Source organism: Calonectris borealis, chromosome 5, assembly GCF_964195595.1.
Source record: "Calonectris borealis chromosome 5, bCalBor7.hap1.2, whole genome shotgun sequence".
NCBI classification, from domain to species: Eukaryota; Metazoa; Chordata; class Aves; order Procellariiformes; family Procellariidae; genus Calonectris; species Calonectris borealis.
Window position 1 is genome coordinate 35706986 of NC_134316.1, and position 12655 is coordinate 35719640.

Below are 12655 nucleotides of genomic sequence, written 5' to 3' on the forward strand. Positions count from 1 at the left end.
TATCATCTCAAAATTTTATGAACAGAAGAAAGCATAAAAGCAGTTGATGTACCTGGATGCACAGACATACTAAATTATAAAGCTGTCAGCAATAAAACTGGGTTTTGATGCAAAACAAAACAAGAAAAAGTCTCCAACATTTGGTGACTATTATGGTGCATTTACATTAAGCTCTTTGTCAGAGATGAAGAGGTGATCATCAAAGCAAATTTTATTGTATTGTAGTTGCATTCTGGTATTGAAGGGAATACTATGTCTGAAGGAAAACTGTCATCATATTCCTGTCAGGAATATGGTTTTGAAAATTTTCTTCATTTTATCTCTATAGTAATTTATTTATTGTATCGTATCGTATCGTATCATATCATATATCATACCATATCATATCTGTCTAGGTTTGTTATCTAGCTGTAACTCTGTCTTGCATTCCTAAATGGTGTGCAAATTTTGCCCAGGAAAGAGACAATGATTCAACTATATTTTGCAGGCAGCTAATTTATTTTCATGGTAGGTTAAATGCAGGGCAGCTCAGTTAAAGTGTTTCCTTTACTTTAAGAAAAAGTCTCATAGAAATCTAATTAGATTTCTACAGTTGTGTTACATTTGGGAGCCAAGTAGTTTTTAGACAAAACAGGCTCTTGCAGCTGAGACTGTCATTTAGTTCAAGGCGGTACTCTTTTTTTTCTAAAATTCAGAGATTTTAAAGTTGTCTGTTATACAACGCAAAGTAGTTAGTTTCGAGTCTAAAATTTCAATTTTGGAATCTTAGACCTTTTGACCTATTTTTACTACTATTAATTTTAACCTAATACATTTTTAATTATACCTTTGCATAATGATAATTCTGCATATTATAATTAAATTTTGAATTTTCTGAGCCATATTTCTTGAAAGACAAATTATAATCCAATATTAACATTTCAATATAAATGTAAACAATGAAATCCATTTTTAAATATCTATGTGACTAGCTAATTCAGACACATTTTCGCTGTTTCTGCACCTCCTCCTGAAATTTGAAGGGTAATCCAATTGTATATGTGTTCACATAAGGATATCAATGCCTCAGTTTCAGAACCAAAGTTTGAAAATATTGACTTACACTGCCAATTCTTCCTCTTTAAAATTTTCTTCAAAACAAAAGAATTGGTTCATGATATAAATTACAATCTTTAAAAATGCAAAACAAATAGTGCATCCAATTAATTAGCCAGTTAAGGAAGACAGCTGTCCATTCCTGTCATACTAAGGTTTTTAGTTACCAATGTGCACAATGACTCTTAGCTTGCTTTCAAACTTTTTTTGGACAGCAGCTCATCAACTGTTAGTGTCATACTTTGTAAAACAGAACTCTTACAATGTCATGACTTTACAGGACATTTTCAGGTGATGAAAATAGCTTTTCCATCATTCTAATCTATTGATTTCGTGATGTTGTTCTTTTCAGTAACACATCACAAAACAATTTAGGATGATGAAAACAGTTGTTCTGTCATTCTAATTATTTATTACACAAGGCTCCTCATTTCAGCAGCTCACTGTCTTGATGAGTAACCCAAATTTTGAATGTAAAGGACAATGAGATTAATGAAACTTTGTAAAAATAATTTGAAGTGAGCAGTCTATATAATCCAGAAAGTGTCAGTACTTTTAAGTATTATAGTAACTGGTGGTCTGCATTCTACTGGTGTTGCTTTACATTTACGAATAGGAATAAAGGTATCCATCAAAGGAGCTGATGAAATATTTGTGCTGTATTTTTATTTGTACATTTTATTTATATAATTATATATAAATTATATATATAAAATATATATACACAGAGCACAGAATATAGCAGTTTACTTAAACAAAGATTTATTGAATATTGTATTAAGAAAGTTTAAGAAGTTATGTAGTGTTAAAACATTTACAAGGCATTTTAAATCAATTTCTTTGAAGAGATCATTGTATGCCATCAACAAACTGCTAATTACACAAAAAGGAATGGATTATGGTCTGAATTTTTTTTTTCCTTGGGTAGTTAATTTCTATTCCTCCTAACTGCTTTTGGAAAAAAAAAAAGTAATGATTCAGCAGAAAATATATCCCTGAGATGACCCTTATGATTATTATAGCAATCTGCTAATGACTGTTTATTTTACACAGTTTTTAACGTGTAAAATAAATTTGCATATTGATCTAGACACAAGGAAATAAAAGATTCTTTGTAAATATTTGTAGTTGTCAAAAAAAAAAAATCAATCTAATCATAACAGTCGATACAAAAAGCTACAACTTTCAAGTGTTTAAAACCTGTAATATTTGTAAAACAATGTTGATAAGGTTGATAACTGGGAATTTATAAATTCTACATCTTGTTCTTTAAAAATCTACTTCTACATGAACCTAAAAGCCCCACTGATTTGGAGCAAAATGGAAAATGTAATTGTAAATGAGTTTACTACTTTTGCCAATGCATTTAAAGACATTTTTCTCTAAATCTGTGTCAATTTGGAATAAGCACCTGGATTTATATTTCATGCTGAAAGTGATTAATTCATTCTTTTCCAAAGCATGACCACATGCTCTTTAGGTCTTTTCAAATGAATTGAGATATGGTAAGCATGGTGTGCTTGTACTGGAATTGTTTTCTCTTTGCAAAAGATTTTAAGCTTCTTTAAGAAAATAAAGCAAATAATTGAAGGTTTTTTTTGTTTTTTTGGTTTTTTTTTTTACTCTAACTAATAAAATCAGGAGACTGTGGTGAGATCTAGCGGCAAGTAGTTTGATGTCCTCAGCAGGACACCAAAAGTCAGAAGTAGTGCTGTAAATTCAGTGTGGGGCTTCGACACTGTGCTAAGTGTGGCCTGAATCTCTGGGGCTTCCCTTTGATGCAAGTGCAGTATATTAACTGGAAAAGCATTCACTTTTATTTGTCTGTACTGTCTGCGACAGCAATATCGCCTCATTTAGGCTAGTTCAACATGAAAATGCACAGAGAAGCAATCTGTTACAAATTAGCACAGCTCCCCTTTCATTTTACTAGCTAGTAATTGGAAGGGGTTACAAAAGTGTAATTTATCAGATTATATGTGTTTATCTTTTTGTGGGGACAGCATGCCTTTGGTGAATTTTCCTACGCACCCTGAGGGAATAATCTTTCCTTGATGTCCATTAGATCTGAAAGAAAACAATGACGCCTGTGAAATATAGGAGTATAATTTGTTGGGTTTGAGAAGGAACAGTTTCCCAGACATCTAAAATGGTATTAATGACTTTATTAGAACCTTACCGTTCCTTGGAAATGCTTTTGCTCTCTCGTTTCCAAATGGTCTTGAAGTCACTGCAGAATTCGTACCACACCGTGAAAACGTAGTTTGGTGTGATCTCCTTCTCGCCAGGCTTTGGCTTTATCCCAAAGTATCCCACTGTTTCTTCAAAGCTACGAGGGAAGGGGGGGGGAAAAACTGTCAACACATAAGCCCACTGGGGAAACAGTTTCTCTGAGGGCTGGTTCCTCATTCAGTAGTCAAGGCTGGTAATTACCATAACTTCCCGTTAGCCTTGGAAATCATAGCAGCAATTCAAGCTGAGTATAACTAACCTTCCAACACCTACCTCATTCCCAGGAGGATAACTTACAGATGCATGAGCCATCATAGAGATATGTCACACGGGCAAATCATGGGCATTCAATTTTAATGAGAAAAACTTAACTTCTTGCATTTCAGGAAATGCTATATTATATCTATTTCTTTAATTTTATTCTGCAACACTCATGGAGATCTTGTTCTCCCATTTATCTTTATTGAAGGACTATGAAGTCACATGTCAAGTCAGGAAAAAATCTCCAGGCTTGCTTAAAAATAACCTTCAAGTACTTAGGGAGAATTCGGAGTAGCAACAAAAAAGCCACAGACAGTGCCAACAGGCAGTTTGCAAAGTTTTTACTGAAAATAAATCATCTCCTTCCACATGTGTCAATAAGCAGATAATTAATTTTATGAAAATACATTGCCAATATTTTAATGCTTTTTTATTTTATAATGTGGCTACTGAATTGATATACAGCTGGATATTTTCGAAGTAGCCTTTTATTATAGACGATCCTTCCAATAGCATTTTAACTGATTGTGCATTTTTAACCTTTATGATATTGCTTTGTATAGATAAAATGGAATGATTCACATGACTAGGTACATGGAGACTTATCTAAACAAAAGAAAAGTATGTTCACTTTTGCAAAGGTTGAATCATTTTTCTCTGCAAAGTAGCTGTAACCATCCTGAAAGATTTGGTGATACTTATGAAAAAAAATGCTATAATTTAAAACAAAAGGTAACAATGTATTTCAAAATAACTCATTTTTCTTGAAATATTGATTTTATTTAAGCAAAAGAAAGTTATATTCTTCCTAAATCTAGAACACAGGAAGTGTAAATCTTGAAAATAATAAGAGGTATTTTGACTTGTAAGGGGTCCCCAACTATACAACAGATGTTACTTGAGTAACAGATGCAGCTTCAGCAAATATTTCTTTCTTAACTTATACTTGCATTTGCATAGTCCACATTGCATGTTTTCATACAGAATTGCCAAGGTTAGGATCAAGCTTTTTTGCCTTAGGTTGAGAGTGAAGCTTTTAGCTAGGCTTGAAGAATATAAAGTAACCATCAGATGTTACCCCCAAAAAGTAAAGGAATATATACTCCAGCTGCTTCACAAAGTAAAGAAGCTTGGATTTTAGCCACACAAGCCAATATGCTCTGTTTTTTTTGATATTTTAAAGATGGATACAGCTTTTAGGACATGCTGAAGAACATCACGTATTGCTCAAGGTGAGCTATTAATATAATAGTTTTTTAAATCCTCATATATGATAACCTTAACCTTTTAAATTTCTTACATAAGTTTTGTATGAAACATGTAACTATATTTCAAGTTAATTGGTGATCCATGGTAAAGGAATCACAATGAAATAAGTATGAATAAGCCCATAACATTCAGAGTTGAAGGGTCCTGTAGTGACACTACAACGAGAAAATAAATAAAAAAAACCCAATACAGCTTTAAATATCTGTGTAAACCATTCTGTGATTCCAAACCCTAAAAATACTAAAATACCTTAGTCATAATCACATGGTTAAAACAGTTTATGTCTACTGGGCAATGTCATTTCCATTACATTCACTTACATTCTGAATTCCTGCACACTCTCTCTCACTCTGCCTTCATCCTGACACTTGCTCCTCATCCTGTCTTCATGTTTCATCTTCAGCCCTTCCCCCAGTAGCACTGCTTTGCTTTCACCCAGCTTAATCTAGCTTCCTGGGCTGCTTTCTGACTTTCAAAAGTAACAGATCTTTTTAGCAGAATTTAAAATACAACTAATTCCTTAGGTCAACTGCAAATTAAGTGTACCTCCATACCCTGGAGGTCTACTCTGCCCCAGAAAGGCTACAAAGCAGGTAGAATATGAAAGAGCCTGTGCCACAAAAGGTAGGTTTGTAGCTAGGTAGAAAGGAAATAAGCCAGCCAGCCACCCTCGACAAATGAAATGAGGAGGTAAAGCCCCAGCTGATGTCAGCCAATAGGCACCAGTTCAGCCAGTTTAGGCACCTTCTGCAAGCAAATGGAGACAGTTCACCTAAGACTTGAACTGCATTTGGGAGGTGCTTACCTCTCTTTTCCTGACTGTCTAGGAAGACCAACCTAAGTGTCTCAGTTAGCAGCCCAGAGTCACTGGGCTCAGAAAAGCAACATAAAAATCCAAATTACCACAGATCTGCCTTTAGTGACCATGAAGAAAAAATATTGATAAGAAGTTAAAAATTAATTTACCCCAATTGATTTACAGCAGTTCCATAGCTAATACAAACAAGGTTAAAGGCAGATCCTTCATTCTCACAAAACTATAGTTTTGTAAACAAAATTTGTTAGAAACACTAACTTATTAAATATTTTACTGTCTATCTATAAATCAATTTATCTCACTCCTCACCCTGTTTTGCCTCCTTTGGCCTAAGTAAGGCCAGATATTCAGGCAATAAAAACATTGGGATTTCACTGTTTCTTAGTATACTGGATTCAATAGCCGAAGTGCTGAAAATATTCAGTGACGATTAAATACATTTTTACTACATTAAGTAGTTAATCAGTTATTACAATAGTCTGTAAAACTCTGATTCAATTCAATGTTGACAGTAATTAAAACCTCAAACACAGTATACTGGCTAAAAACTCAACTGAACTTTTTCCTGGAAGACTACATAAGAATTTTTCAGAAAGCATATTACTTCTTTGAAGTACAGATCCTTTTTCCTGTTTAATGTAATTCCTAAGATCAATAACATCTTTGACCAAAATAAACTGTTAGAAAACACTAGCAAAAACCTTACCATTTTTGTGCATTTTCCAAACTGCTCTCTTCTTTTTTACGTTCTTCTTTAGCTGCCAATGAAAAATATTACAAAGATACAAATTACTGCCTTACTGTTTTAGAGATCCCACAGATTAAACATCTCTTACATTCAAAATTGGGTAGGTTGTATACTAAATATAATAAAAGTGATAAACATTTGCTAATTTTCAATTTTTATTTATTTCTTTTACCTAAATGAATGCTCCTAATGTACTGATAAAGTGTGTTGGATTTGAAAAGTCATTTAAAATCCATACTTTAATATATAATGATAGATATTAATCTGAATAAAAAGCAAATAATTAAACTTGACTTTCAGATTTAAAAAAAGAACATTAAGTTGTGTATGTTTCTTTATTGTTGCAGACCAGAACTTACAAATTTAGACCTGTTTTTGCAGCGCAAATAATTGGAAGTTCAATTGGAATTGAACAGGTACCAAACATAGTTAACACCAACTGTTCCATATAGCTATCACATTTTGTTCAGGAAGCTGGAAAGTGAAAACACATGTACTAAGTTTTAAATGTATGGTATGTACATGATTTTTTTGAAAAAGCAGCCAAGAGTTTGAAATATGGTTAGTGAATCTGAGCCTCTCTGTTACAGAATGCTCACACGAACTACTTAAAAGGATTTGATTTTCAAAGGATGGGCATTTGCTACTTTTGAAAATGTTTCCTGAGCTGGATACTCAAGCAAAAGCACTAGTTTTTTCACAAAATGTTGATCAATTCTTCTTAGTACAGTGGAGCAACTTTAGCTGTGGCAGAATACCACATATGTAAAACAATACTAATGTGGAAAAGTTATTCCTATTCCACATTAAAATAATCCTGTAGGTGCAAATGTTAGTATAAACAGAATTCAGATGCTTCTTTTTGCAAAGATAAAGAACTGTATCTTTTTGTTGCTCCGCCTATAGGAGTGCATTGGCTGGTTGAAATACAGTTACAAGCTTGAGTTCACAGACAAGGCCACTGAGAAATTGATCCTGAATGATTCCATTTCATTATAAGGCTACTGACACTGAGGTTTGTACTAAGATAGTTAAAATAATTGAAAAACTGGATTACTTCAGAACATTTGCTGTTAACAAAACAAATTTATTTCAACTCATATGTTTACCTATATTGGGCAAGGGTGTTAGAGATACTTATTCAGATTATTTCAGTATGGCAAAAGCCAGAAACAATATTGTGTGCCCTTTGCAAGGAAAACGATTATTCTATACCATTAAATTCTCCACTTCAAATCTTGGTGGCAAGACAGCTGCAACCGAAATAGATAGGGCAGCTCTGATTTATTGCGTTCATCTCAGGCTCCCAAGAAATTCAGCTAAAGTTAACCTACTATACTTAATTCATTATTTCCACAGCTCTTTCATTTTATATCATTAAAAGTAGAAAACATAGATTGCAATTCTGATGGTTCATCATGATACAAAATTAACTACATACAGAAAAACAAAGATGGTTAAAAGCTGAACTGTGTATAAAATTGTACACTTCATGATTACATTAATGATTTCTTTCTGGTCGTTAAGGAGATGAAAAATTGTTAAGTAAGGCAAATTTCCCAACATAGCTACATTCACAACTGCAACAGAAATTGAATATCCTTGGGTCCCTGCACATGAACAAGAACGCAATAACTAACAAGGACAACATGCTTATACGTTTATAGTTAGGTGGTAAGTCCTGACTTACTGCTTTTTAATCTTGTAAGAACAGAATAAGGAAGATAGAGGAAAGAAATTTTTATTTGTTATAGAAAGTAGAAAAAAGGTTTCACTTCTAGGAAGGAACACACAAAGTTTACATTAATATAACAGTGTGTGTGTCTATGTACCAATATAAGGGAAAAGAGGAAGGAAGAAAATGACTGTATTATATGACAAACAGTATTTTCCATATTTTAACTATAAGCATGTCTACTAAGGAACTATTTAAAAGCATTTATTTGAAATTTAGATGTTGAGACTTGTTAAGAAAACAAATTAACAACTCTATGCAACAAATTCTAAGTCAATAGGAGTTACAAATACTACATAATATGTAAGACAAAAACCCAGAGCAATTCTCTAATCTTCCATACAATTTCTAAGTAATCTTCCCCTCAGAATTTGTAATATCCTGCTCTTTTTCTCCCCCTCCACACCCTGCAATAAATAACACTATCAATGCTGTCAGTAAAGGTTTCCATGAAACACTGTATTTTCCTCAACAGAGTCCTCAAAGCCCCATAGTCAAGATATCAATCCTCGTCTTAATTCATGGAATTACCAAAGGCAATTAAAATTAATTACATAAGTGAAAGAACTTTGTAGCGACACCACATTTGCTTGCATATAATTTCCTTTATGCTGAAGTGGGATCATGTAATTCTTTCATCCTTAGACCACATGCTTGATTTCAGTTTCCTCAGTTTCCTTAAGGTCAGCATGTAATAATAGCCATATCAGATTGGCACAGGGATTCATCTAGCCTAATACCCTGCCTCTGGCAGACACTGAAGCAGGTGCTCTGTTCGAGTTAAGGACCAGGACAAACACACAATCCTTCCCCTGAGTGTTCTCTCTGCCTCTGAGGTTCTGTAGTTCATGCTATGAACTTCCTGCACTGGATGTCATTTCAATGTAATTCTCAATGGATTCTCTCCCAAGAACTTGCTCATTCTCCGCTTAAGCTTGTATAAGCTTTTTAGCTTCCACAAACTGCTGTGGCTAGTGTTCTACAGCCTAACTACATGTAGCACGTTTTGTTTGTTTTGAAATGGACTGCTGATATCACTCTATTTCTTGTATTGGAGAAAAGCATGACTGCAGTGAACATTGAAATAGAGTGACTATTGGCATTAGCTTTTTGATTAGGATGCTTTTGAAGTTAATTTCCTCACTGTCCCCATTTATTGAGCATTGATTTGGTTTGCAGATAAGTTTTGGTGCTTGCAAACTAATTTCCATTACGAGGAAACTAAACAGGAAGCTCCACAGCAAATGCACTCTAATACTTAATAGGGACAAAAGGACCAAAGTAATGCTTGAGCCTTCAGACAACTTTGAAACACATGAGGTGGAGATGTTCACCTCAGATTAAATCTAGCTCAGAGCTTAAACCTCTACTGAAAACACACTGGCCTCAGCCTCTGCTGCTTCAATCTGCTGATGCAATCCTACTGCACCAAATTATTCCACAATGGAGCCGTAGATGTTCTACATTACAGATTACACAGAGGTCCTTCAAAATGACTTCCCATAAGCTGCATTTGGTATGGAGACACCCTTCTGTCTGGCCTTGGAGTCACTAGGCTTGACCAGCTTTGAAAATGACAGGGAACTGTCAAATGTAAAGTTTGCTGTCTGGTCTCACATCTAAATGCAAGTTCTTAATATGCTCTACTGTTTGGATTTGGTTAAGTCTATATCCTGAATAAAGTATCAGATCCTGTCTTATGACAAGCAGACAATCTTAATCAATATATCTTCTTTGAATATAGATATGAAAGCCAGGATCAATTAAGAATTTTTGTGTCTTTCTACAGACAAGAGCTTTGAAAGGAAAACAAGTATTTACAAAATTCTAATTTTGTACTGAGTTCTAATTTGCTGTAAGAATAGTCTTTTGTAATATAGACAGCTATAGACTCTGAAGACCAGCCACTAATCTTATTCATCTTGCTATCTGTATCTAGTTCAAAGAAAAAGAGAATAAATGGCCTATGATCTTATGAGTTTGCCTTATGAACCTGAGATATTTCTGCTGACTTCCTTTTATTGAAATGCAGAAGTAAGCATTTGAAGAATCATGAACCTGTAACAGTTCTAAGAATGAAACAGTACTAGAGTGAAATGGTAAAAAAACCCTCAACTTATTTCTTCTACATATTCTACTTGCTGAGGATGGAACAGCATGCCAAACACTATTTTGAGAATGAGAAATTACCAGAAAATATTTATTTTTAATGGGTCTAATATATGCATAGCAGCTTGCAGTTACAACAGAACCAAGACCTCTTCATGCATCAGGCTACTATGAAATAGTTCCCCAAAGAACAAAGGACAGAAGATTGGATACTGGCACAGACTGAAAGTTGGAGAAGATCAGTAACTGAGGCAAGCACAGAATGATGAAACTACTTGCTCTAAGGGGGAGGACAAAGAAAGAAAAATGGGTAGACACAACTGCACAAAAATCTCACAGTTACTTCTGCGCCTCTAGTGAAAATTTTTAACACTTACTGAGTTTGACCGGATACATTTTCTGGTATTTCTCTCTGACCTTAAATATATGAATGCATGTAAGAAGGATAATTCACATGAAGTCTACTGATCTATTGTACCCATTAACAGCTTTTTTATTTTTCAGTAACTTACTATTTTCAGCATTGAAAGATCTGATGCATAACTTTTTATAACTTTTCTAAGCATTCTGGAGCAATGACAATCTTCAAAATTATGAGAACACTCAGACAGCTAGCAGTTAGGATGGAGACATCAGAACTCTTAGCTTTATATTCCAAGGCTGAGCTCATGTGGTTCAAAAATGTATGCTTCATGAACTTTTAGAGACTGGTAAATTATATATTTTTCTGCAGGGGAAAAAATACCTCCCTAAAACAAGGTATTTGATTTTTTTGCCCCAAGAAAGGAAATAGGTCTTTTCTGACTCATGTCTTCCAACCAACCATGGTTAAGATTAAGACAAAATCTAGGATATAGACAACCCCCCCCCAAACCAACCCCAAAACCAACCAACAAAACCAACCAACCAACCAAAAAAAAAAAACCACCCCGAAAACAAAACAGGCAAAACCAAAACAAAACCCCTAATGACATTCCTCTCTGAACTTTACAGAGCCTGGACAGAGACTGTTAAAACAGTGACAATGGGTTATTATGACATTTTCTAGGCTCACAAGAACTCACCTTCCTTGTTAGTCAAGACTAAAACCTCTTAAGTAGTCATGCTGAAAGATGCAACCTGCCCTAGAAACATACTAGCCCCTTAATCAAGGGTTGAGGGAGAAAAGTATGTCCCCAGAGAGGTTCAGTTGGGTTATCTTTTTCCAAAGTGCCAAATTTCACATTGTATGACATCACCGAGTAAGGAGAACAAGCAACAACAGACCTTATTTTCTTGGTCCTTTTAAAATACGAAGATATACCACCATTTGATAACAGAGATCCAAATCTCTTATAAATTACCCATTGCTGATATACTTGGCTATCAAAAGCTAAAGTCAGAAGACTCTATGGCTAAAATATACTATATATATTTCTACCCTCAAGTACAATTGTCATACAAGGGAAACTTCTTAATAACCTTGTTTAATCAGCGACTAGGCAGAATGGAAGAAAAAGCTCAAAGGTGGCCTTCCAGGTGGGTAAAAAGACTAGAGAGGATCATCAAAAGCAATATAGGTGTTCTCTGTTTTTGTACAGAATTCTGGACATGCTTAAACTCCTAGACACTATAGCAGTACAAAGAACAGCAGGATCAACAGCAGAATGAATTTAGCCTTCTTTGGTTTTGGTTTCAATAGAACTGTTACCAGTGAAACTTTCCGAATAGACTTAATTTTTAAGAAATCCTTTACTCAAGACTTATTGGACTACAAGTAATAATATGGAAAACAAAATTTTCACAGGGGTGCGCTTGCTAGCACATGACAGTTCTTTGAGCTGCAAAGAACTATCATGAGCAATCTAATGAAAGTGTGCTTTCCTAAGGATTGTTACTTTAGAGCCCTGGTGGGTTGACCCTAGCCAGTAGCTATGCACCACACAGCCACTCACTTACTTGTCCTCCTTCCCCTGCAGTGGGATGGGGGAGAGAACAGGAAGAGCAAAAGCAAGAAAAACTTACGGGTTAAGGTAAAGACAGTTCAATAAGTGAAGAAAAGGGAAAGAAAAAAACAAGTGATGCAAGGTCAATCACCACCTCCCACAAGTAGACTGATGCCCAGCCATTTTTGGAGCAATGACTACATCTCACAAAATCCTTTCCCCTCCTTTTTTATCACTGAGCATGACATTAGAAGCATGGAATATCCCTTTGGTCGGTTTGAGTCAGCTGTCCAGGTTGTGTCCCCTTCTAACTCTTGCCCACTCCTGGCCTACTTGCTGGAGGGACAGAGTGAGAAAAAGAGAAAGCCTTGAGAATATGCAAGCACTGCTCAGCAATAGCCAAAACACTTCTGTGTTATCAACACTGTTTTAGCCACAAATCCAAAACACATCCCCATACTGGC

The 12655-nt window shown here is 34.8% G+C and overlaps 1 protein-coding gene across 3 annotated transcripts in view; it reads right to left on the minus strand.

The window, feature by feature from the left end:
• The window catches only part of FMN1 (formin 1), a 188145-nt gene that overhangs the window by 12398 nt on the left and 163092 nt on the right, over positions 1-12655 (minus strand). For all 3 annotated transcript variants that reach the window (XM_075151791.1, XM_075151793.1, XM_075151792.1), the window contains 2 exons: positions 6381-6432; positions 3275-3424 (listed from right to left, as the gene is read on the minus strand). In XM_075151791.1, the coding sequence (XP_075007892.1) occupies positions 3275-3424; positions 6381-6432 (202 nt within the window). The remainder of the gene's footprint in view (positions 1-3274; positions 3425-6380; positions 6433-12655) is intronic.